Source organism: Corvus hawaiiensis, chromosome 8, assembly GCF_020740725.1.
Source record: "Corvus hawaiiensis isolate bCorHaw1 chromosome 8, bCorHaw1.pri.cur, whole genome shotgun sequence".
NCBI lineage: Eukaryota > Metazoa > Chordata > Aves > Passeriformes > Corvidae > Corvus > Corvus hawaiiensis.
The window spans coordinates 12,772,047-12,798,436 of record NC_063220.1 but is presented as its reverse complement, the minus strand read 5'-3'; the positions used below and the strand labels follow the sequence as shown (position 1 = coordinate 12,798,436).

General features: G+C 43.4%; 1 protein-coding gene across 2 annotated transcripts; it reads left to right on the top strand.

Annotated features, from left to right (window-relative positions):
• Positions 1 to 7: 7 nt before the first annotated feature.
• PDCD11 (programmed cell death 11) lies at positions 8 to 24,608 on the top strand. 2 transcript variants are annotated; one of them, XM_048311317.1, is made up of 36 exons: positions 8 to 161; positions 1,054 to 1,162; positions 1,733 to 1,864; positions 2,048 to 2,215; positions 2,985 to 3,146; positions 3,751 to 3,874; positions 4,202 to 4,383; positions 4,906 to 5,013; positions 5,466 to 5,672; positions 6,002 to 6,126; positions 6,736 to 6,796; positions 7,471 to 7,617; positions 7,741 to 7,992; positions 8,828 to 8,971; positions 9,652 to 9,852; positions 10,399 to 10,569; positions 10,962 to 11,178; positions 11,980 to 12,120; positions 13,062 to 13,177; positions 13,346 to 13,866; positions 14,351 to 14,413; positions 14,863 to 14,971; positions 15,548 to 15,637; positions 15,965 to 16,067; positions 16,576 to 16,753; positions 17,405 to 17,461; positions 18,238 to 18,360; positions 18,633 to 18,755; positions 18,937 to 19,129; positions 19,546 to 19,662; positions 19,995 to 20,135; positions 21,192 to 21,442; positions 22,086 to 22,254; positions 22,527 to 22,680; positions 23,203 to 23,368; positions 24,026 to 24,608. In XM_048311317.1, exons 2-36 carry the CDS (start codon positions 1,061 to 1,063, stop codon positions 24,195 to 24,197), a joined length of 5,490 nt encoding a protein of 1,829 aa, XP_048167274.1. In that variant the 5' UTR covers positions 8 to 161; positions 1,054 to 1,060; the 3' UTR covers positions 24,198 to 24,608. The 2 variants fall into 2 exon arrangements, with proteins under 2 accessions (XP_048167274.1, XP_048167275.1); XM_048311318.1 differs by having other exon boundaries at positions 1,049 to 1,162.
• Positions 24,609 to 26,390: the final 1,782 nt, after the last annotated feature.

Here is a 26,390-nt window from a genome sequence, read left to right as displayed (position 1 = left end):
GCGCGCCGCTTCCGCCCGGCGCGCCGCGTGCGCCTCCCGCGCCTCCCGCTCCCGGCAACGAGCCCGAGCCCGAGCCCGAGCCCGATCCCGGGAACACTCCCGATCCCGATCCCGGGAACACTCCCGGTCCCGCGCTTCCCCCTGGCAGCGGCCCCGGGCAGGTAAGATGCCAGTCCTGCCCGCTCCCGCGGAGCGGGCTGTGGGAGCTGTCTGTGTTGCTTAGCGAGCCCTCAGGTGAAGCGTGCCTTGATGGGCTTTCGCTTTGTAATGTGCTTTCCATTTAAAGGAATTGTATTTCTAACACGTTACTTCAAGTTTGGCAACATAGGGTTTCAGCGCTATTTTTTGTAGAAGCACAGTTGGCTAATAATAAGCAATGGTGTAAGTAGTAGTGTAAGCACAATAAGCAATATTAATGTAATACTAACAACTACTTTTATTTATTAATATTTATTAGTAGTAGTAAAAAGTGAAATGTGGCCTAATAAGCAAGGTGTTGTTTACTGGTTGAAATAGTACGGTTAAATATCTATTTTATATACATATACTTTTGGCTTAGACATAGAGCTAACAAGTTATATTGATCTTCATGAGCGGCATTCAAAAAGTAAAAATACAGGCCAAGCTTATGTAGTGTTTTGCTCACAGCTTTCTCCTTCATGACTGAAGCTGGTAATTTCACTTTGTGCACTGAATATAATAAAGACCAGTTTGGGAAACTTACAGTTAAGGCAGTTTTATGAATACATATGTGGTGCATCTAAGTGCCTTAAAAATTAGTACTGTAATACTTCAGTGAAATTTTGCAGTAGTTAAAAGTGTTATGGATGTGCATAGTTAAATGGACCGTTGCAACACGTCATTGTAGTCAAATGTTAAATCCGTTTGGATGTAAGTTTCTGTTTTGTCACTTGCTAACTAGAGCACCCATCCAAAGTCTTTCTTACTTTGGGGGTAGTTCGCTCTTATGTTCACTCGAGCACTCAGTGTTTGTGAGGAACAAGCACAATAACGGCATGTTTCATCTCTGCTTTGTCATTTGTCCCAGAGCAGTTCAAGCATGGCATCCATGGAAGAAAACTTTCCTCGAGGGGGCATCCAGAAAAAACCTGCAGAGGGAAAAACACCCAAGCCAAAGTTAGAGCGGGACAATTTGTTTGATGTATGTTGTTTGTGTGTTCTTGATTAACTTCTTAGAGCTCTTCCACTGTCAGAATTTGACTGCAACCCTTCCTACATGTTACTTCTACATTAAACTACAGAAAGGACTCCCAGAAATAGATGACTGCTGACATCCACCTTTCTCGTGATCTCTTAAAGATCCCTGATGTCTGATGTGTGTTGAATATGATGACAGAGAAAGTTCAGTGAAAATTATGATCAGGCTGTAGCTTTTAAACTTTCCACAAGCATCTTATCCCAAGGTGCTGCATGGTGAACCTGGTGTTACTGGATACAGGCTGAGTTTGGTCTTTCTGTTAGTAGAGTGTGGTGCAGATCTCTTGTACCACTCTTTTCTCTTCCCAAGATTCAGCTTTGTAAATAATCAGCCTCAGCCCAAAGGAGATACTTTGGAAGACTTACATGTAGACAGACAACAGTTAGCAAGATGGTTCTCTTTTTTCCTCCAAATCAGTATTTTATTCATGGCAGCAGAGTTCTGTCTTAGTGCAAAGTTTGTTTCTTTATCCACTTTTATTTTTCAACCTTCTGGGCTTGTAATCTGCTTTAGGTTCAACATGAAGAAAAACCTCAGAAAAGAAAAAGGAGCCAGAAGGATCAAGGAACGCAGAAAAAGTTCAAGGCAGACAAAACAGCTGCTGCTGAAGACAGTATTATGAATATTGGACCACTCACAATTGAGGTTGGTGCATAAATGTTTGATTTTGTCTGCATTTCTTTTCCAGGCTATATGAAAATGGCATGCTTTTCCTCCCTAAACCTGTCAAATATATATGTGATCCAGTATAAAACTTAACTGCTTATCCCCCTGTTACCACTGACTTGCCAAGATATCCATAGTCTGCTATTTTTCCCACTTTCCCAGGTGCTCAGTGAGGGGATGCTGCTCCTTGGCTGTATAAAAGAGGTCAGTGACTATGAGCTCGCCATCAGTTTGCCCAACGGCCTCTCCGGATTTGTGCCGGTCACGCAGATCAGTGATGCCTACAGCAAACTGCTGACCAAGCAGGTGGCCCAAGGAGAACTCCTGGAGGTGAGACCTGGGACCGGGGCTGTGATTTGTGCTTGGAGCTAGAGCGTGTTGTTAATACCTCAGAACCAACCCTGAGGTCTTGCTTAGCAGCCTGACATAGACTGCCCTTGGTTTGGAATCGGATTTTCCGAGCAAACTTTGCAATTTCCTGATAATGGCTGGCTGCTAGAAAAAAGGAGGATGAAATCAGTTACCCTGTCTCTCTGGTGTCAGCGGTGCCTAAGTTTCCCCAAGGTGTTGTGGAATGCGGGATTAGCACTACCCCTTTGCTGGTTCTTCCCATCGAGCTGGGAGCAATATGTGATTGCTGCAGCTGTTTCTGGCCACTGTCAATGAACCAAAGACCAAGCAAACTTCATCTTCCTTACAGTTGCTTTTACTGTCTCCATTTTCATATAAATAACAGTGATGGAAGAGACTGCAGTGGCAGGAGAAGTGTTTTTCCCTGCTGAAGGGGGAGGCGAGGTTAGGGTCATTGTTGTCTCTGTAGATGTTTCCTCAGCTGCAGTCTCCTGGCTCCAGCCCACACAGTGTTTGTTTTTAAGCAAAGCCTCTCAGTCTTGCTGACATGACATAGTGTCATCCCTGCCTCTCTATTGAGATCCTGGTGTTTGTGGCATTTCCTGCCTGTTATTGTAGTGCTGACAGAGAAACAGGACTTTCCCATGGGGTTTTATTTTCAAAAGCTGCTTCAGTAACAAATTCTAGCCTTACGTTATTTAATACTGTAAAAATCCTATGTTTCTCTGTTGATCATGTTGCTGAGCAGGAGTTGAATTCGCTCCCAGACATGTATTCTCCAGGGACACTGGTCAGGTGCATCGTGACCAGTATTGAGAAAAGTGCCGATGGACGTCGCAGTGTCAAGTTATCGATTGACCCCAAGAAGGTCAACAAGGGCCTGAGCTCTACAGCACTAGCAGCAGGCATGGTATGTTTTCTGGGTCTGACGCAGCCTCCCTGGGCTCCTGCATGGTGCATGCAGGAACATTTCAGTTTGTCCTTGAATGGGATCGGAGCACAATGTGGAGCTGTTCCCACCATGGAAGAGACCTGTGAGGAGAGGGTGGGTTTAGTTCTTGTCTCCAGGTTGTCATTCATGAAATTATTTCACCTCATTCTGTTTCAATATGGCCAAGTTATTTAATGATTTCTTTCTGAATAGATTTCTTAGTTAATTTTTACAGAGCAATATGTAACCTTGCACCACCTTGCAGAGGTGCTTGGTTGTTTATGTTTTGTGTTTTCAGCTGTATGGTTGTATGCACCTGCTACTTTTGAGCATCACAATTCTTTTTCTATTGGTTTGTGAGCTCCATACATTCATAGTTAAGGGCAGAGATGAGACCTCACTGGTAGGTGAGCTGTGTAATAAGAAAGAATGTAGTGTTCTTGCTACTGCTCTCAAAAGTTCAATTCTCTGTCCATACTAAACAAGTGAGTACTTGGGTGTGGAATCTCTTACCATATGTTCATTCTTTGAAGACCCAGCTGTTTCATTACATTACTGAGTTGCAATGCTTCCCTCCCAACAGCTGCTCTCTGGCTCTGTCTTGAGTGTGGAAGACCATGGCTACCTCATAGATATTGGTGTCACTGGGACTCATGCTTTCCTGCCTCATCAGAAAGCCAAAAATTACATCAAAGCAGTCAAGAAAGGTAAAAAGTAGTGCAGGAGGATCTGCTGGGTTAAAATGGAGGTGGAGAATGACAGGGATTAAAGTTTATTATATCTGTGGTGTTAGTGCACTTTGGTGGGATTGGGTCAAGGTGGAGACTTTGCAGGTTACTGCAAACAGCAGTTTTGTGGCTGGTCTGCAGCAAGCCTTTGTGTTTCAGCCTGTGATCTGACAGACTGTGTTCCAAGCCCTGCTGGCAGTAAACTTCACTTAGATTCAGAGGGAACTATGTAAAAGGGTTGGAAAGAGTGGGAGGAAATCCTCAGTGTTCCTGGCAGAGGTTTTATGCTGTGACTTGTTTTTGTAGGGCCTGACTTGAAAATAGGCCAGAACCTGAACTGCCTCATTGTGGAAGTGAAGAATGAAGGCAGGGTGGTCTGTTTGTCCATTGACCGATCAGAGGTGGCTGCATCCGTTGCCTCAGAGCGACAGAACTGGGCACTCTCTAATTTATTGCCAGGGCTGGTGGTGAAAGCTCGAGTGCAGAAGGTAAACTCTGGTCTGAGTTTCTTTTGCTGGATTGGTTTCTTTTGAGCCTTGTTGAACGCAGGAGACAGGTGAAGCAGAGATGGGAGTTTATGCCCTGGAAAATTTCTTCTTGGTCTCAATTACTTAGCAGTAGCATACATAATCTGCTAGACACCACCACATTCACCTGAGGTCTGGTCTCAGTTCTGGTTGTGATGCCCTGAGTTAAAGGGTTCAGCCTGAAGCTGGTGATGGAGTCTGAATCAAAACAGGATTCATTTTGTGTTTTCTGGCCTTTACTGGTAAAGTATTCAACAGGGTAGCAGTAGTCTTCAGAGTACACAAAGCATTATCAAAAAACTAAAGGGTTGTTTTTTCAACACAGTGTGCAATTCAGAACTGTTAGCAGTTTTTCTGTCTCTTGTGATGTGCTTGTTGATTAACACTGACAGTGCCATTTTTTGAAATGTGTGAATTGCTCTCTGTGCTGCATGAAAACTGAGTCCAAAAATTTTTTTGGCATCTTTTTGTTCCCCTTCCTAGGTGGCTCCACTTGGGATGAAACTGACATTTCTGTCTTACTTCACTGGCATTGTGGATTTCATGCACATGGACCCAGAGAAATCCATGAGCTATTCTCCAGATCAAGTGGTAAGGAGGGTGGAGGATGCCTAGAGTTGTTACATTGCTTACATCTCTTATCTTCTCTAACATTTCTGTGGAATTGTCTCTGAAATCTTAAGGCTGATATCTTTCTTTCACATCCTTTACTTGAGCTACTATTGTGGCTGTTTTAAAGCTGTAAAGAGCAAAGCCATTCCTGGAAGACTTATTTGGGAAGCCTGAGATATATCCAAGGGTTAGAAACATGACTTGTGTGGTTGTGTTCCCCTGCCTGCATTGATACCAGCTTAGTCTGTAAACAACAGACAAAAGCAAAAATCCCTCCTTGGTGAAGCTGTTAGAACCAGAGTGATGTCTTAGTAGCAATACTGAAAAATGCTTGTACATGGACAGAGAGTTCAGGTACCAAGCAGAATGTCTACAAGCATGAGTGATGTGCCTTTGTCCTCTTTTGTTTAATGAGCACCCCGTGTTCCCAGGTGAAGGCCTGTGTGCTGTCTGTACACCCCACGTCGAGGGCGGTGCGGCTGACGCTGCGCCCGCCCTTCCTGCACCCTGGGGGAGCCCCACGCCAGCTCCCCGGCCAGCGCATGGGGGCAGTGCTGGAGGAGGCCACGGTGAAAGCCTTCTACAAGCAGTTTGGGGCTGTCTTTGAGCTTGATGATGGCACTCTTGCATTTGCACGGGTAAGTACCAGGCTGGTGGGGCAAGTCCTCTGTATCTGTCTTAGCTTGCTGGGAAAGGGGGCTCGGAGAGGGTTTTATTTTTTGCCTTTATCCTCTTTTTGAGACAAATAAAATACAATAAAATTAAGACAGCCTGGGGGATGTTTGTCAAATGATACATCCCCTCGTTTGAATTGAAATGTAGGAGGGTTGTTGTGGAAGAGCTGGTCAAACCTGCACAAAGAGAATGTTAGAGGAACAGATTTTTCAGATGCTACCACTTCAACCTAAGGCCCATATCAGTTCTTCCACTTTCCAAACTCTCACTTGTAATTCCTTTTTTTTTCTAGTTGAAACACCTTTCAAAAACCAGAAAATCCTTTAAACCTGGGGCGTTTAAGGAAGGTTGCAAACATAAATGTCGGATCATAGACTACAGCCTGATGGATGAGATGTGTGTTGTATCTCTGAAGCAGTGAGTATGATAGACTCTTCCAGAAAACTGGTTGAAGAATTAGAAGGGTGTTTGAGAGTGGAAAATATTACACTGCCTTGCTGGACTTGCCATTTGGGGTTTTTGACTTGTATCTATGTTGTGGCACATCAGGTTGTCTGGGCATCCTGCACATATTCCCCATACTCTATGGAATTGGGACACCATCAATATTGTTGGTGAGCTGAGGCACAAGGAGGCTAAATTCTGCCATGATTGTGTCAGAAGACCATGGCTCAGCAGGAAATGGAGCCTTGATCTTCCAGCTCATTTGTATTATAAACTCCCTCTTAGTTCTTCCAACTTTGTGGCTTTAAGCAAAGCAGATGGTGGGTTCTCCTTTCATGGGGCCATAACTATGTGACTGTCACCTGAAATGGAGCCTGGTGAACCTCCCTGAACTTTATGTCCCAAGAGCTGTTTTGGGAGATAGGTCAGTTGGAGTAAAACACAGCTCTGGAGTTGTAGAACACTGTGGGGAGTGTGTGGAATAATGGATATTTGGGACAAGTCAGATATGGGACTGTCTCATATTATCCTGGATTTCCTTCAAGATGACTGACTGGTCTTCTCTTTGTGTCTCTTCCCTAGTCAGATTATTGAAGCACGGTTTCTGCAATACCAGGATATCCACACGGGTGATGTGGTGCAGGTGAGCTTCTGAAAGACTCGGGCACGTTATGCTTAAAACAGTGATCTTGCCAATGTGCACTCCTTCTGCCTAATATGTATGTCCAACTTCTGATCCAGACTAGTGAGATGAAAATGAGAAAAACCTTGCCTTGCAGGACTTGATTAATGGAATGCAATACTCTTCCCATTTTGTTCATGTTTTTATTCATGATGTGGCGAAAGCAATCAAATTTTATCTACAGTCAGTCATTTATTTGTGGCCATGAATACATTTTTAGATTTGAGTGAAAGAAACTAAAACTTGCCTTGCAGTCAAAGTAAAAGTTCATGTATGAACCATCACAATGAGCTGATGGGCAGAAAGTTACTCATTATGATTGTTACTGTGTCTGAATTGTGGCTTTATTGGATACGTCTCTGGAAACAATTCTAGCTTGCTGGCGCCAATAGGGATTTTGCAGAAGTAGTCTATGCTTAAAGAAAAGAGGCTGTACGACAACCTTATGAAGTATATAAAAGTTAAAGGGTCAGATTAGTTGGGTGGACTGTAGGTTGGTCTAAGATTTTTTTTTTTTTAGAGTGTATTTAGATTTGGTGATCGTAGGTGTCATAGTGTCTTGGCTGTTTCCTACCTGAACACAGGCTGTTTTTCATGCTGAATTTACCAATTCTTTCCCCTATTTTGGGTTCTAGGGCAAAGTGCTCTCTCTAAAACCCATTGGGATGCAGGTGAAAGTGGCTGATGGGATTAGAGGACTTGTGCCATCCCTCCATCTCTCTGATGTGATCCTGAAGCAGCCTGAGAAGAAGTACAACATAGGAGATGAAGTCAGGTGTCGGGTGAGAGCTGCCAGATAGGGTCTTCAGCTGCTTTACACTCTTCTCTTCTGAGTATTTAGCAGCTGGATTGATCAGGCAAGAGCAGACATGCTTTTTGAACTTCTTTATACTCCATTCTTGTAGGTCCTTGAGTGCAATCCTGGAGGAAAGAAGCTGATCCTTACTCTAAAGAAAAGTCTTGTCCAATCAAAGCTTCCAGTCCTCTCCAGTTATGAAGATGCAAAGCCAGGCCTAATCACACATGGCTTTGTAGTGTGTGCAAGGGAATTTGGCTGCATTGTGAAGTTCTACAATGATGTCAAAGGTCTGGTACCCAAGAATGAACTGGGCTCAGATCCCATATCTTGTCCAGATAAAGTCTTCTATGAAGGCCAGGTAAATAATATACCTCTGTTGTGCCATGTGTTTGAATACAAAAGAGAAATCTGCAGTTGAGTTGGCTTCAATGTGGATTTTCCCCTGAGAAACGAGCTACACCAGGAGATGTTTATGTCCTTTCACTTTATTACTTAGTTTTGCTCCATTTAAACAGGGTGGGCTGTAAAAAGGGCAGCTCTTCTTTGGGTATGTCAGACTTGCCTTTGTTTCTAGGTTCTCTCTGTTCTGCAAGAGGCAACGTGGTATGTGACTTAGATCTCAGTAGAAGTCTGGGGTTCAAGGCTGCTGTTTCTCCTAAGGAAGTTAAAACTCTTACCTACAGAATCATAAGGATGATGTTTTTCTGCCTTGGTGTTACTCTGGTTATCCTGTTGGTTTCAATTACAGGCACTTAAGGAACTGTCTTATTCACCAAGTTCTGGTCTTTGTTATGGGCAGACTTACAGAGATCTCAGCCCTCTTCATTATTTTTTCTGGTGCTTTTCTTTGTCTTTAATCCTGTTATTTTTTGGCTGGCTAAGGAGAAAGGTAATTTTCTAGTCAAAATTTCTGACTGCAGGTCTGGAGATCTGGATTTTGTTCTCAACTCTGCTGTTACATACTTTTACAAGGTCATTTAATGATTATGTACTTCTATTTTCCATCTGTGTGATCAGAATGACATTTGTCTGTGGTTGAACGTGTTAAGTTCTAGTCACTGGCCTGCTATCCTCAGGTGTGAGAGAAAAATGTACTGTGTATGTATGTCCTTGTCTTGTTTTGTAGATGGTAGCACACTGAGGAGGAGGGTCGGCTGAATTTAACTTTTGTTTTATTTTTTTTTTTTCTGCAGGTTCTTAAAGTAATGGTCTTAAAATGTGAACCTCAGCAGGAAAGACTCTTGTTGTCCTTCAGATTATCAAGCAAGCCTGGCCCTGAGGACAAATGGAAATGTACTCCAAAGGAGAAACAGGAAGTGAAATATCAAATAGGAGAGGTATTGAATTCAATGGCTGATTCCTTTTTAGCCTTTTCCTACTCATTTTCCATATGATTTGGTATCACTTTGAACAACTTTGCTTCAAGAAAGCTGACGGTGGTCAGGAACTAGCATTAAATGTGCATTTCTTACTGTGTGGTTGGCCTCCTGGATCTGTTTTCAGAGGTCAGGATGAAGGAGTCCCAGGAGAGTCCTTCTGGAGGTACCAATTAGTGCTCCTACTCCTAGGTGGAGTCCTCTTATTTTATTTTCGGGATGCTGCTGATTTTCTTGCTCCAAAAGCTGCTCCCTGGAAAAAGACAGCTTTAGAGAAATGTTTTGAAATGTTTCCCTGTTTATGCAATGAACAGTTTCCAACTCCCTGCAGATCTTGCTAATGCAGGAACAAGACAGTTCTAATCTTGATTAAATTATTCCCTTCGCCTTTCAAATGAAAAGTCACAACCAAGAGAATGTTTCCAGCTCTTTATTTCTCTGGGAGCTGAGGAATAGTTTTTATTTTACCTTCTGTGTTGGCATGATTTTTAAGCTCAGCCCTGTTGATGTGAGAGCTTTTCGTGTATTGCTGGGAGGCAACATCAGATCCCCTGCAGCACATCATTTGGTACCCTGTGCATCAAAAGAGATGACTTCAAAAACCCATGGAATTTATATCACTGTACTTCCTCTCTTTTCAGATAGTTGATGTGAAAATCTTGAAGAAGAAAGATAATGGGTTAGAAGTTTCCATCTTAGAAGATGAAGACAATGTGGTAGCCTGGATCCCCACGCTGCACCTGTCTGACTTTGTTGCTACCTCCAAGCTCCTGTGGCACTGTCTTCAAGAGGGAGATGTCCTGCCCAGAGTTATGTATCTAAGTGACAAGGGAGAGCACATTGTATCCTTTGCCACCTCAACCAGGCAAACAAAGCCTGAGGAAGGAGGTATCTCTCAGGAATCCAGAGTATCTGCAAAAGAGAAGATAGACTAGTTAGTGAAGTGGAAGTGCCTGTCAAGCTAGGGATACTTCAGAGAGTCATTACAACTTGTGCTAGAAGTGAGGCTCAGCTGGGACTAGAATCTCTTCAGAACGAGATTGTGACCTGACTTGTTTTCCCAACCAGCTTCTGAGCTGTTACTCATATCACAACCTTAGGGAAATTTTTGCTGCTTTTATATCAAAAATCTGAACTGAATTGTTAGGAAGTTGATATTTCTGCTACTGTGAAGCATGCATCTTTAATGCTGAGCACTTTAAGAGACATGAGTTGCTAACTTTTTGTGTAGGAAGATCAAGACAGAAATTAGAATTACAGCATTTAGAGCTCCTGTACTCTAACTTGCAGCAAGTGCTTTAGCCCAGTGATTAGCAGCACTGAGAGATTTGCTTGGCATTGTGCTCCTTTCATTCATCTTTTCCCATTTTTCTTAACTGGTTGTTCAGATCTTGAGCAGAAAGTCTGCAGTGATTTCTGCTGTACAGGAGGAGCAAGTTGTGAGAAGCTTCTCTGAAATCCAGCCTGACATGCTGTTGACTGGTTATGTGAGGAATGTGATGCCCTTTGGAGTGTTTGTGGAGTTCCCTTTTGGTGTGACAGGACTGGCACCTAAAGTGGTAAGCGATGCCTCCACTTCAGTAAGCAGCATGTGTGTGATCAGGCTGCTTGAAACATGGTTTTAGCAAAGGTACAATAACAGGGAGGGAACAACTGGGCTGCAGGCCCTGCATTTGCACAGCTTCCTGCTGCAGGGTAAAAGGGTTTTGGTTTGCCTTTTAAACCACTTCCAAAAAGAAATTAGGCACTTCATTCAAGTGAGCTTAAGCTTCAACAAGGATTTCATGTGACCTCAGTGGTTAATTTTAATTGATGGGTTTCTCTTAGTCTTTGTTAATTTCTCTTATGCATTTTCATGAAGTCTTAACTCAAACCCTTCTGAACAGCTCTGTGGGTGGTTGATCAGTACCAGCTGTGCTCAGTAACCTTGCCCTCTGTTTCCTTTGCACAGAGCATGAGTGACAAGTTTGTGACGGACACCAAGGACCACTTTGTGGTTGGGCAGACTGTGATTGCAAAGGTGATGAGCACTGATGAGGAGAAGCAGCGTGTGCTCCTCAATCTGAAGGTGTCCGAGTGCAGCTCAGGGGATTCTGCTGCAGAGAGCTTTGCCCTCCTGAATCAATATTTCAAGGAGCTGAAAGAAATCAGAGACTTGTTGAGAAGAGGTAAAAGATTGTAAATGTTCTGCTAAAGGGTATCAGGGCTAAAAAAAAAAAAAAAAAAAAAGGAGGTCTAAAGGAACAAGAAGAGAAAAACATTTAAGTGAAAGGAAGTTCAGTTCAAGCAAAGACTTCACTTCCCAAAGTAGCTTGTTAGAAAAAGGATGTGTGTGCAGTGCCTGCCATTGACAAGAGGCTTTTTGTAAGTACAGCTGGAACAAGCCAAAGAAACTGCTTTCATTGAAGCCTGCTAAGCCTCTTGCATTGATTTTGGGTCAAGTGCTTGTGATAACCCAAACGCAGTACTCCCATGAGGATGAGTTTGTTCAAATAGATTTGCCTACATGCATTACAGGTCCTCCAGCAAGGGTTTTCTCACATGCTGTTTTTCTAGTGCTTTTATCAAATTCTGACTTTGTCTTTTTAAGATTCTTCTTATATCCAGTACTTTTTAATGTTTGTTTCCTGTAATTGTGAAGTGACAGGTCTGTTTTGTGCTTCTAGTGTTAATCTATTTTGCTTTCACTTTTTTCCATATGCAATGCTGGGTGCCAGTGTTCCTGTAAGATTGGAAAATATTCTCGCCAAAATTATTAGGTCCTTAGTGTCACAAAAGTGTTTCTACTTTGTTTAACTCTCAGAATTTACTTTGTATTTCTACAGATTCAGGAGCTTAGGCTTTGTTTTCCCTTATGAAGGCAGATGAATGCTTCATGTACCACTGAGTAAATGCAAAGCCTTGTCTTTGTTTTGCAAAGAAGCAACATAAGCAACACTGACTTCCCACTATTTCTTTCCTTTATTTAGGGGACCCCAGCATTTGTGAGTTGGTGCCTGGGAAGGGAGTGCATCTGGTCGTGCAGGACGTGAGGGAGGATGGCTCAGCACTGTTCAGTGGCAGCTCTGTCACAGGCTTGACTGTAACTGCCACCCGCTACCATTTGGGAGGTGAGGGTCTTTCCTTTGCTTGTGTTGGTTTTCAGCCTTCTGCTTTGAAACCTCTCCCAAAATGAATTCTGCTGATGAGGAACTAACAGGGAGAAGTCTGGTCAGAATAGGGATGGCCTTGAAGAGTAGTTAAATTTCCCAATGTCTTGCTGGCCCATCTATGTGATTCAGAAAATATAGTACAAACTTCCCTGTGCCTCTGTTAATCCTGTCTCGTATTTTGGGCATCTAGTTTGTGCCCAGAGATCCTTAGTTGAACCATACTGTATATAGACAAGTATTAATACAAGCTCCAGCTTTCTTGGTTTTTTCCTTCTTCCTTTAGAAAGAACATACTCCAAGGAATATCTATCTGAAATTGCTGTCAATTTTTCTTGAAAAATCAATGACTTTAAAACAGGACTGTAATTTCAGTATTTTCCAATTCAAAAATTAAAGAAGGGTGTCATATTGTGCAAACACGTACTTGCTGAAATAATGAAAGCAAGATAAACCTCTGACTTCAGCAGAAGTAATAACCTTAGCACTTCTGTGTCAGAAGAGTTTCTTTTTTTTCCCTTAGCAACAGATAGACTGATGATAGTTTTGTGCAAATGTTAGGAAAATCTTTTTCAAAACCTATATTATCTTGACTTTGTTTTTAGTCGGCCTTGTCTTCATTATTTAAGAGTTGCATCTTCATAAATCAACTTAGTAAAGCACTGAAGAAAGCATTAAACTTTTTTCCAAATGAAAAGCTCTCTTTCTCATTGCTATTAATGTTGTAAGAATCTGTTCCTAAAGAGACTTATTATATGTTTATTACTAATTTGGCTCAGATACAATAGTAATTAAGCACTCTTTGGCCTTCAGGAATTAAACCTTTTGTCATGTACCACTATCACAGTTGCTCAGAATTCTTCACTGTCGTCAGGACATAATCTCTTTATTCTCATTTGTAGACAAAAATATTGCTCCTGGTGAGAAAAGGAAGGCCATTGTTCTTCATGTGGATGCCCTCACATCCGAGGTGTATGTTTCTCTTCGGGAAGAACTGTTAAAGCAAAGACCCAAGCGAGTGAGTGTGTGTTCTGTTTTTGGGTTTGTATGTTTCTGCTTGTGTGGCAAACTGTAGGTGATTAATAAATTTCAAGGGGGGGCCGTTTCGTTTTTTAGAACGGTGGGAGGTAGAGTGGAGGAAATCAAAATCTCAGCAGGAGGAGTCACTCTGTCCATTTCTGTCTAGCGGCTCCGAGAGAACTCCCAGCACTCTGCGGTGGTGCAGCACATCACAGAGCACTTTGCCATCGTGTCTCTGCTGGAAACAGGCCAGCTGGCAGCTGTCCCCATCGCCTGCCACTTCAACGACACCTTCCGCTTCGACTCAGAGAAACTGGGGGTGGGACAGACAATCTCTATAACCTTAAAAGCAGTGAAGGAGAATGACCACGGGGTCTTGCCAGCAGTACAAGGCCCAGCCAAGAAGAATGTTTTTGTAAGGGTGAGGAACGAATCGGAGACGGCATTAGAGGAGATGCTTCCTGCCGTGAAACACTCGCTGTCCCCGGGGGATGTTGTTACTGGTACCGTTAAATCCGTCAAACCAACCCACGTCACTGTGGCTATTGATGACAAGCTGACAGGTTCAATCCATGCCTCCCGGATTCTGGATGAAGTGCCCCTAGGCTCTTTTCCAACTTCTACTCTGAAAGCTGGACAGAAAGTGACTGCTCGAGTCATTGGAGGCAGAGATGTGAATACTCACAGGTGGGGAGACTTGTACATGGTATTGCTTCTGGGGGAATGCAAAGGGTGAAGCAGTTTGTGTTTCAATTCAGGTCATCTAGGACATCTTCTGTCAACAGGTGCTGTTACAGCTGCCTTTGTTGGAGTAGTTGAGGCCTGAGGAAATCTGTTGTTACATTCTATCCCAGATCCAGCTTTCAGTGAATTCTTTTTCTACCTGTGTCACTGTATTTATCTTGAGTATAAATTGCAAGAAAAAAAGATGTCTAAACTATTAAGATCCAGTGGAAGCCCTAAATACAGCCTCCAGGGACTAAATTTGCTGGGGTATTTTGGTTACCTAAATTTCCACTGAAATAGTAATAGGAAGAACTGGAACTGGAAGGCTCTGGTAGTTTTAGAGGGCTTGCACCTGGGGTTTTTTTGCCAGTGCAGAGGGATTAAATCTGGGTGATTGGGGCCTGGGGAGATCATGAGAAACTTTGATCCTTTTCCTCTTATTTAGGTACCTGCCTATTACCCATCCACACTTCACACAATCCATTCCAGAGCTCAGCATTCGACCAAGGTAGGGGTTGGCCTCTGTGCTGTCTGCGCATCCTTTACAGACCTTGTATCCTTGGATGTCCTGTCCCCTGTATGTCCCACTTGTGAAGGAGCTGGCCATGAGCAAGGACCTCCACATGTATGCCGTGAGGCAAGACCTCTTAGTCTCTTTTCCACATTAACTTGGGTCCTGTAGCTGTGTTAAACATCACAGTGCTCTCCTGGCACATAATTTCCTTTGAATGTCCTTTTGGCTTCAGGTTCTGCCAATCTGGACTCTGTCATGTCTATTCATGTGAGAAAGATTCCCCCTTATGATCAGGGAAGAATTAATTCCTTGCAGAAAAATGCAGTTGGGGACATTGTCACAGTAGTACTAGCTCACCACATTCCCCTGGGTTTCTAACTTCCATCTTTATCATTAGGACCAAAGCTGTTTTACTAATGTCCTCTTTCTTCTTTTGCAAACAGTGAAAAAGAAGGGGAATTCACAGCAATGCTGAACCTTAAAGAAGACAGTTCCCTCAAGAAACTCGGACTGTACAATGTTGGACAGACAGTCACCTGTTTTGTAAAGAAGGTGAGGTCAGAGTCTTCTTAGGAAGTGTGCTGGGGGAGGCAGCAAGTGGGGGTGAGCTCAGGGGGCCTTAGCTCAGACCTAAATACTGAAGACTATGGTCTTCATTAACTGTGAGAGTGGCCCATGGCAACTGCAGTGTCTTACAGGGAAAGTAGGGGAAGGAAACAAAAAATTTCTGTATTTGATGGAGTCAGACTGACTTGTCCTCTTTGACAGGCCTGTTTGTTGCCAGCAGGCTCTAGTGAAATGGCCTTTGAATGTGCCACCAGCCCAAAGGACGCTTGCTGCTGTCCCCTGTGTGCACTTGCCTGTGAACCACAGCAGTGTTATGCTTGTAAGAATAGGATCCAAACCACCATTTTGCTTGGTGCAAAAGCCAAGGCTTTGTTTCTAATTATTTTAAAATTATAAATAATTATAAAAAACATTTCTATTATATATAAATAATTATAAAAAATAATTATAAAAATAATTATTTTTAGCTTTAAAACTTAATGAAAAAATTCTGCCAGGGAAGATTTTTGTTTTCCCCCAAGGTGTCATGCTGTCTTCTCTGGTTATTTGGTGTCTTTTTAGTATAACGTGCTCAAAAACTGGCTGGAGGTAGAAGTTGGCCCTGACATTCGAGGAAGAGTTCCTCACCTGCTGCTGTCTCTGAACACCAAGGTAAGAGGCTGTTACTGCTGAGCTACACAGACTTTTTTTTTTTTTCCACCCACATGGCCACAAGTAATGACTGCAGACACTTCTGACATCTGTGTGAACTCATAACCCAGTGCTCTGCCCTTTAGGTATTGCTGCCCCTTGCTGACAAGCAAGTACTGTGCCTGTAGCTAGTTTGGCGAGCCATTGAAGCAGTGCTGAGTTATCAGTCAACTGCACATCAAAGATGTTTATAGGATGTGTAAAGGATGTTTTCGTAGGGGAAACACTAGTCAGAGCTGTGCAAAGCTCATTTTCTGGAAATAAGTGGAAATGTGTCTTTTATTTCAGGTCTTAAAACATCCAGAAAAGAGCTTTAAAAATGGCCAGGCAATATCAGCTACAGTGACTGGAACAGATGCCACTGAAACAAACCTCTGCTTGTCACTCACAGGTATTGTGGAGCCTTAACAGCAGGACCCCACCACATGTGATGCTTTACTCAGAGTTGGGCCTGCACTGACCCCTCAGGTGAAGGTGTTACACTCCAGAGCCAAGCTGTAGAACAGGACTAACCCCCGGGACCCTGACCCAGATGTAGCAGCATCTAAGACAAAGGAGGTCAGACCTCTAGAATAAAGAATCACTTTGCTAGTATCTCAGCCTGAAGCCCTTCTCAGAGCCCTTCTGAATATATTTCCTTCTAATCTCAGACATGAGATGGTACATTTATCAACATTTGTCAGTTATTCTGGATCTTGGAATTATGCAACTAAGGGACCTTGTCTGGGCTACCAAGGCAAACATTACTGTGAACAGAGATGGCATAGACTGCACCTTACCAAAAGTTTGTGCATTTAATATGTGACTAGGCAACTAAAATCAGCTACACTAACTTACTACCTCTGTTGCTTCATGTTTTCAAGTATTACGAAGCCCTTTCCCTCCTTCATCTTTTCCAGGAATTCAGTCACTGGAGCAGGACACCATCTCTGTAGGCATGATAACAAAGGTGACTCCACACATTGGTTTGACCATTGCACTGCCAGGTGGGAAGACTGGCAAAGTCAGCATCTTTCACCTGAGTGATACTTACACAGAGGACCCTCTGGGGAAGTTCAAAGTTGGCAAGATTGTCAGGTCAGTAATTGTCCTCCTTGTTCCCTCAAGCTGCAAGGCTTAGAAATATCCTCCTTCAGTGACAGGCTTTTCACTGCCATGAGATGGTGCCAGACTGTAAGGTCAGTCTGTGGCTAAGAAGTGATGCTGACTTCCCTTATATATGCTTGGGTGAAGGTCTTGTATTTTCCGTTTATGAAGAAGCCCCTTTTCAGCTGTCTTCATGGACTGTCTTTTTGAGAGTAGCTACTCTGTTAGCTAAGGTGCTGGTGGGGCTAAGGGTGGCCAGGTATCCCAGCTGTGCAGTGGTTCTGTGGGCTGTTTAGCAATTGAGTTGGTTTTACATTTGTAATGCACAAGCAATTGCATTTCCCTGCTTCACATACTTGTTGGGAATGTTGGAGAGTGCAACAGGCCAAGTGATTTCAGGTGATCTTTAACTCTTTTGTACTGGCAGTAGAGACTGGGTAAATCAAGTAGACATGTTTCAAAAGTCCTTTATCTAGTTTTATGAACTATTGTGTCATGCTGGTTTGTATTAGACAGAAAGTGCTCCAAGGAACAGAGTGCTTTGTTTCTTTTCCTGCTAGTGTAAATGTCTATTTCCTACCTGTGGCTTTTTTTTAGTGTGTAAAAAAGCTTTCTATTTTCTCCCCATGCTCTGCCGTGCAGGTGTTACATCCTCTCCAATGAGAATGGTAAAATCCAGCTATCTCTCCGGCAGTCCCGGTATGTGTCATCCCTCTAGTCTGTTGATCTCCTACTAGTGAAAAAAATTATCCTGAAATACAGTTTGTTTGGGAAGATCAGTGAGAAGTGTTAAAAGAATGAGGAATGCTTTTTTTTGTAAGGGGTGGTACTCCTTCCTACTTCAGCAAGGTTTTTTCCTGTGTATCAGCAAACACTGAAGGGTCTGACACTTAACACAAAGCTGCTCAAGTGGGTTCAGATTTCATTTCTGTTTGTCATAGTTTCTAGGTCTACGTTTTCTTTTTTTGTTTGTTCATTTGGGAAGAAAGGGAGAGTTCTACCATTGAATTTGCAATACAAACATTATGTTTCAATGTTCAGCTGCATTTTAACAGTTCTGATTAAATAATAGACTTGGCCCTAAATGTCTCTTAAGACTGAGCCGCTTGCTTTGTCTTCCTTATGGAACAAAAGTGTGGAATTAAGTATCTTAGAAATAAATGGGGGAAACACCAAGCAAATGCTGTGCAAAATTTCAGACAGCATTTTACTCTCCCCATTTTCTTAGTGTCAGAGAAGGCTGATGTGTTTGGCTTTGTTTGCAGCAGCATATGTATTCCCTAATGCTATGTAGAGTTTGGCAGAGATGCAGGTAGTCCATTAGTACATTTGAATAAACTGAAGGGTGTCTTTGATCCAATATGTTTTCCAGAGAGTACTAGCTGTTGTTAATACTGATCTATTTTCTGCTATCCAGAGCAGAATGGGGATTATTCAGATGAGTACTTTAACTTCTAACCTCTCTTTTCTTTTAGGCTAAATCCGAAGGTGAACAGCAAAGTGGAGGATATTGAAATAGTGAGTATTAAGGATGTTAAAAAAGGCCAGCTAGTGAGAGGCTATGTCAAATCGGTTACTCCATCAGGTGTATTCTTTGGGTGAGTAGCCTAAGAAAATTATTCTGGCAAATGATGTGTCTTGGAGAATTTATTTTGAATGTACGATTATGGAATCTCATTTGGGGATGGTCTCTGGCATAATTTGAGGTTGCAAAATGAATTTCCTCCTGGGAATCAAGATGTCATGGATACTGTCTTTAACATATGAAATTGAAGTAGAGAAAGTTAGTGAGACACTTTATAGAAGTGCACTTTATTTTTCTTTCCCCCTGCTGTAGAATACTTATATTTGGTTTTCTTCCTCTTCTCAGCTTGTCCACTTCTCTCCTGGGTCGAATCCTGTTCCAGAATGTTTCCCCATACTTTGTACAGAAACACTCCTTATACGAAAAGTACCTGCCTGAGGGAAAACTGCTCACTGCCAAAGTGCTTGGGTAGGTTCAATGTTCTTTAAAAGGGACTATGAATTAGTAGAAAGGAGAGGACGGAGGAGGGGAGGATGGAAAGAGGGAGGATAAAAGACAGGAAAGTTTGAAAGAAGTTCAGATCCTTGCAGTCATTGTAAATACTCTGATTTTTTTCTTCTGTCCCGCTACTCCTGGCGATGCACCACAGTGTAAATAGAAGAGAAAAACATATTGAGCTCTCTCTCCTGCCTGAGGACACTGGGATGCCAAGTGTCTTGCCTGAATCCCTAGGCCTACCACAATATGGTGCAGAGGAAGAGAAAAAAGAGCCAGATGATGAAAAAAGAGAAGAGCCTAAGCTGAAGACAAAAAGGAGAAGAGGAAATTCTGAAAGTGGTCAGGTATGGGTGTGATTGCACAGGACATGCTAAAGGACTTTGATGGTTCAAATACTGAAGGGACCAGAAAGATCCCAGTCTCAGACCAGAAGGATGAGGCTGAGAAATTATACAAACGAGGTAAAAAAAAAGATTAAATTGCATTGGGGATTACAAAGATCAAAAACTATTCCTTTTGGGTGGGATCTACCTGAGATAACAGCCCAGTTGTGTTCCCTGTCCCTTTGGTCTCTGCACCCTCTGTAGGTGAGTGTGGGTTTATTCTCCACTGTCTCTGTTAGCTGAGAGAGTAGTGGGGGATGCTGTCCCACGGCATTGCCCTCTCTCTGCTGCCAGGCTCTTTACTTTGTGATCAGAATTGCCTTTAAGATCGTCACAGTTGTTGCCCTCCACCATCCACGCATTTCCACTTGTTGCAGGAGGCAAAGCCAAAGAAGAGGAAGATCTGCCCAGCAGAGGAAAATGACAGTGGAATTGAGGTTTATTACCGTGAGGAGGATGACCAGGAGGAAGAGGCAACTGAAAAGAAATCTAAGGTGAGAAGTTTGGAGGAGAACCTGAGCCTGAAATGGCTTTCTAACCCTGTTGATATGTGTCAGTTTGACTTGAAAGACAGTAGGTGTTACTGCTGCAGATAGGAGTGACACAGGCTGGTATTTGTGTCATCTGAAAATGGCTTGAGGTGGATGGAATTTAAATTACAGCAAAGCTGGTCATGGAGTTAATGTTTTTGTAGATGGGCTGTTTGCAAGTACAAGAAGTCGATAGTACTGAATGGAGAGATGCCACAAGCAAAGAGCAGTTGTCTGATCTCAGTTCAAAAATTTACAATTAAAACCCAGGGCATTTTCTGTCTTCCTCCAAACAGGTGAGGAAGCCTGGTGAAGCTCCTAGGCTGCAAGTTTCCATGGGCTTCACCTGGGATGAAGACAATGCAGTGGATATACCTGTGCTGGATCAGAAAGAAGAGAGCTCGGAGAGCGAGGAGGAGGAGGATATGCAGTCCAAGGTACTTTGTAATTGTGTTGTCTGCACAGGAGACACCACACAGTAGCTGTAATGTGATGTTTTGGTATTTGCATGTCTGTCTGCCCTGTAGCAAAGCCTTTTAACCCAAGGGAACATCTTTTGACAGCTGACACAGAACTTGTTCAGCTATTCTGAACACAGCAGATATCTCTGAAGCAGAGGAGAAAAGGCCCAATTTTAGCATGGTTGCATGAAAAATAGGGTTTCTCATGTTGACCTGTTAAAAAAATAAGTATGTGGAGTCAAACAAATGTTTTCATGATCATAACATTTTTTTATTTAATGTCAGCTCTGGTTTTTGCTTTCCTGAGTGTTGTAAATTTACAGAAAAACCTGGAGATGAAAAACCTTTCAAGTTACAGTCCTCTTATTTATAAAAACACCAAAAACCAGTCTTCTTTTATGCTATAACCTTTAGAAGGGTTTTCCAGTGAGAGCAATTCAGCAAAATCAGAAACAAGCTCATGAACTCCTTTCATGTTTGCTCTTCAGGATTTCCCCTGTCCCTCAAAACTCACCTCTGTAAAGGCAATGCATGGCTGATGCTTTATTGCCCAAGGTAACAAGGCAGAGAACTATGGCACTGTTGGTTCCAAATTAAGACCAGAGTCACTTTAGTGATCCAGCAACATGCCCCAGCTGTCCATGGGGAGAAATTGTGTTGGATTTTTAGAGAGTGAAGGAGGGTGGTGATGAGTACTACCCTGGAAGGTAAAGATGGAAGAATAAGAGAGAAGGGCGAAGTGTGGATCGTGCACTTGGGATGCAAGAGTAGCCAAGTGTTCGGTTCCTCAAAGTATTTCATTAAAAAAAAAGGGATTTCAGGTACTGCTGCTCTTCTTTGAGGTGTGAACTGTGTAAGAAGGGATGGGGCATGTGTATCATTTTTATCCTCTTTTTAACAGTTGGCCTCATCTCTTCCTGTGGAAACTGTTTAGCCTTGGATGTACTGAGGTCTGGCTGTGCTTTAGCTGGACCTGCCTATTTCCCCATAAAGTGCCTGCCCTTCCTGAGTCCTCCTATTTTGCTCTTTCAGCTAAAGAAACAAACAAAGAAGGAGAAGGAGCTGGAGAAGCAGAAGAAGGAGAAGGAGCTTTGCAGAGTAGAGGCAGCTCTAATGGACCCGAGTCGGCAGCCCCAGTCAGCAGATGACTTCGACCGCCTGGTGCTGGGCAGTCCCAACAGCTCCATCCTCTGGCTGCAGTACATGGCTTTCCACCTCCAGGCTACAGAGATTGAGAAGGCCAGAGCTGTGGCAGAGAGAGCACTTAAAACAATCAGTTTCAGGTAATAATGGGGCTCTGCTTTTCTTTGCCCAAAAGAATAAATCATGACGGGGTAGTTGTAGTGGAAGAACACGGGTAGTGTCAGTGTGTGTCTGTGTGTGTGGAGTGGCAGAGTCTCTTTCAGTGAGCTCGGAAGGATTAAATGGTAGCAACTGTCCCCATGTCCTTTGAAGGTCTGGCCTGAGTCACCACCACTGGCCCACAGCTGACCTGCTGCAGGTCATGAGTGCAGGAACTCCCGAAGGTATCCCTGAGTGCAGACATTCTTCTGGGCAGTCGGAAGTGTTTGGAAGAGCATAATGATGCCAGTGATGTTGTCCTTAAATCAAACCATGAAACAAACAGTGAAACTCCTGTTGCTTTTGCCATAGGGCTGTACCTTAAATCGTCTCTACTGCATGATTAAGTATGTTGTGCTTTCTTGACTCATCCTTCTGTTTTTTAATTGCAAACAACAGTGATAAAAAACTGTAGTGTGAATCAACTGCTGTGTTCTGTTCCAAAAGCGGTGTTTCAGGGAGCAGTATGGCCTTTTTCTTGTCATGGAGGCCTGCTGCAAGTCAGTCAGTCTGTGTAGGGTAGTTTGCAAAAACCTGGTGAAGACTGGCAAAAGGCTAACCATTCTTGTTCACATCTGCTTTAAGGGAAGAACAGGAGAAGCTGAATGTCTGGGTAGCTCTGCTGAACTTGGAGAACATGTATGGTACTGAGGAGACACTGATGAAGGTCTTTGAGAGAGCAGTTCAATACAATGAACCTCTGAAAGTCTTCCAGCATCTGTGTGACATCTATGCCACTTCTGAGAAGTACAAGGTGAGATAGTGCAAGCAGGTCCCTGGCATGTATCCGATTCAGTCATGCCAGTAAACTGCAAATGCTGGCTGTGTAAGCTTCCAGCTGTCAGACGTTGGGCCTCTCCTGTTCTTAACTGGAATTAATGGTTATGATCGACAGTGGGCAAGGATGCATTGATGCTTGCTTTTATGTCATAAGTGTTCAGAGATACCCAGCCTAAGAATAAGAGTCTTAAAGCTACGAGGCTTTGTTATGAATCTGTGTGATCTAACCCAACTCTGCCCTTCCAGCAAGCGGAAGAATTGTACCACACGATGCTGAAGCGTTTCCGTCAGGACAAATCCGTGTGGCTGAAATATGCCTCTTTCCTCCTGAAGCAAGGCCAGACTGAGGCTACACACAGGCTCCTGGAGCGTGCTCTCAAGGCTCTGCCCACCAAAGAACGTAAGCTCTCTCTGCCCCAGCCTTAATGTGGAGCTTAATGTTGACAGGGGGTGGGCTGCTTTCTGATATCTCTGCCTGTGACAGCATTTGTAATAAGTGAAAAGTGCAGCCAGCTGACTCTCAGGGAAGAGGAGCTTTCAAGCTGGATGTCACTGCTAAATCCACCTGTAATAGAATTTGCTGTGACGCACAAAAGCAAAGCACCCAAAGCAAAGGCAGCTTTGAATTTTACAGCCCTCTAGAAAAGTTCACTTGTCTAAGCCCAGGTTTGTAGGGCTGCCCATGGGTGCTGCATGATACGTTATGAATATAAAAATAAACCTCTCTCTCCTGCAGAGAGCTGAAATGGGAAGTGAACTGTGACCCTTCTCTCTCCCACTTTGATCCCACCTTGGTCCAGAACCTCTTTGGTAGAGATGGTGTTGTCTCTGTGCCTATCTCTGCCCTGTGTAATTCTCACTTGTGTTTGTTCACATGAAAGAGAGTTGCTGTGATACCCTAACGTGTCATTACTTTTTCTAGATTTGGATGTCATTTCAAGGTTTGCACAGCTGGAGTTCCATTCTGGGGACACCGAACATGCCAAGGCCCTCTTTGAGAGCACTCTCAGCAGCTATCCCAAGCGAACAGACATTTGGTCCATCTACATGGACATCATGATCAAGCATGGCAGCCAGAAGGAAGTACGGTGAGTCGTGGTGCAGCAGGCTGGGATGGGGCAGAGCACACCTGAAAAGAGCAGAGGTACCTGCAGTGTGAGGTTGTGTAGGGGTTCCCAGAGCAGAGCAAAAGGGATTTTTTCTTTCACAGAACTGGTCTATGTGGAAGTGCTTATCCTTGCTGGGACTGAGGAGACCCCAGAGTTCCATAGGCCAGGGGGGGACTGCTTTATAAGTAGTGGCCTGCATGACAGAAAATAGAGGCCTTGAATTGAGGTTCATCTGTCGCTCTGCAGGGATTGCCTTGTATCTGAAGGGTGAGATCAATCTTTAATAATCAATCTTTATATCTTGTAACATAAAAATGGAATTTTTTTTTTTCTGAGAGGTGCCAAAAGGAAGTAATTTCCCACATCCACTTAATGAATGCAGGGTCCAATGCAGTGTCTGGATCATTGTTTAAGTTGACCAGCAGCCTCAGAGTTCTGCAAGCAAGTAGAAGACTTCTACTTTTAGAAGATTTTGACTAGCTGTTAGGAATCTCTTTCTTCAAGCACCACCACTTCGCAGCAATTTCCCCTGAGTGTTTCCCCTGACTTTCTGCTCTTTGTTACAAGACAGGGTACACGGCTTGTATTGAGTGCTGTCACCAACACAGGGATTTGAATCACTTTGTTTTGTTGCAGGGACATCTTTGAGAGGGTCATACACCTGAGCCTGGCACCAAAGAAGATGAAATTCTTCTTCAAACGCTACCTGGATTATGAGAAGAAATTTGGTACAGCAGAAAGTGTCCTGAGTGTTAAAAGAGCAGCACTGGAGTATGTGGAGACCAAGAGTTCCCTTGCTGACACCTAAGTGTGGTGCAAGGGAAAGCAGAGAGACTTGGCTTTCCGTGCAGTGTGGGAACTGAGAGGGGTGGAGTTCTCCTGCGACTGTCCGTGGACAGTGAATTTCAGGAGAGTATTGGTCTGTGACCAAACCAGCCTGCAAAGAACAAACCATCAAATGAAAAGATTTGATAAATGTTTGCAGCTTTGTCCAGATATTACAAATAATCCTGATCTGTTGATGCCGTGTTTTTAAATACAGACTGTTTTATAATCAAAAGAAACATCAGCCATAGCTGTTTTACTTTCCTGGGGAAATGGTGCAGTTATGACACGCTGCTTTTAAGTACAGCAATGTCTTATAAATTGATTTCTCTCACTGTTAAGATGGCAGAGAAGATTCTTGTCTTTTGGATGAATTAACACTTCCAAAGATTTATCTCAGGTGCCTTTGTGCTCTAGAAATTGACAGCAACATCGGATTTGTGGCATAGTTGAAGGTGGAAGGAAGCTCTTGATGATAATCTTCAAGCTCCTGCTCAAAGGAGGGGTCAGCAGACTAGGTTGCTCAGGTGCACTCCCAGTTTGGTTTTGATTTCCCCCAAGACTGGAGGCTTCACAACCTCTCTGGGCAAACATCTGTTGTAACAAGTTGCTAGGGGTTGATGATAGAAAAAATAGTGATTTTCAGTAGTCATTGTCTCTTAAGAGAAATCACTGACGTCAAAGAAAGAAGTGGTTTTTTGAGCTGAAAAAAAGTCATCCCAATGTAACCTTCTGCTTGGAAAAAGCCCGGTATTTTGGGTACTTAAAAAAGCTCTGTCAGTGATGTCAGTGCCTTATGGTCCATATCCTTACAATTCTGTATTATTGTGACTTTTCACTGAGATGTGGATGTGATCAGCCATGTTGTACAGAGGAAGAACTTGAGGCAAGGGGAAAAACAGGGTATGCAAACAGGTGTGGTTATCCAGTGTAGACACTAGCGAGCGGATGCCCAGCTTTGAAGTACCAAACTTGAAGAGTTTTACTCACTGTACTCTAAACTCAAAACCAGAGCTCTGCAGGACCCAGCTGTTCTGCCTCTGTGAATGTCCAGTGTTGGCGAGGCTGGATGATTCAGCATTTATTTCTTTCCCAAGTCCTTTGGGATCCAGAAACAAGTCATTTCACTTCTTGCCCCCAGGGAGAGCAGGGTGCTGTACTCAGATTTTGCTTACTGGTCTTGTAGTGGAGGAGGCTGATTGCAACATGCAGTACCAACTGCTTCTTTTTTTAAAGAACACAGTTTCAATGATGGTAGCTCTTTCTTTTGGTTTAATTAGTTGCATAATAGAACATGTAAATAAGCGTTGCAATAGAAACCAAGATCCCTCAGAGGTATTGTTTCTTCTTCCCTACTGGGGCAATTACAGTCTCTGTAGTTGGCAGGAAAAGTGAAAGACCTGTGTGTAATTCTCTGTACTGGTGGAGCCTGGTTTGAACCCATCCTATTGCTGGGAGCTGTGACCTGCGGGCTGCTCTGTGATGGGATTGTTGTCGTTCTTTGGAGGAAAAGCAGAGAGTGTGAGCTCGCAGCTTGTGTGGTCCAGCATGCCAGTAAGTTAGGTGGCTCAATTTCCCTCTTGGCATTTCAGTGAGAAATCTAACCTGGCTGCTTGTGCTTGTGTGTGAAACCGTGTAGGTTAGTGTTCCTCACCTCAGCATTGTCACTGCGGGACATTGGGTGACAGGAACAGCAGGGATATTCCTGAGGGTGCTGATGTGCCAGGAGAGGCAGAAGCCTGGGGCTGTCGGACCATGCTCAGGGTGGCAGAGGAGAGGAGAAAAACCAGATCCCTGCAATTGCAAACAAATTTCTGAGTGCAGTGTCTTACTCCACTCCTCACTGACAGCTCTCCACTCAAACATGCCTCTCCAACAAGAGGGAGGGAAAACAGAGAAGCTGGACAAGGCCCTAGCCCATCCCAGCACATGGAAAGAGAGTGGATTTAATGCAGGAGAGAAGGGATGTAAACAGAACAAAAGATGGCTTGTGCTCATGGTTTATTCTTAGGATAAAAATCCATTCTCAAGCATTATGTGTCTTGCCCCTTTTCTTCAAAGGAGGGAAGGGGAAGAGAAGGAAGCAGAGTGGAGGTGGTTCAAAAGAATAACTAGGACTGTCAAGGAGGAAGGCAAGGGAAATAAAGGAAGTAAGAGGAACTGTGCTTTGTTTCAG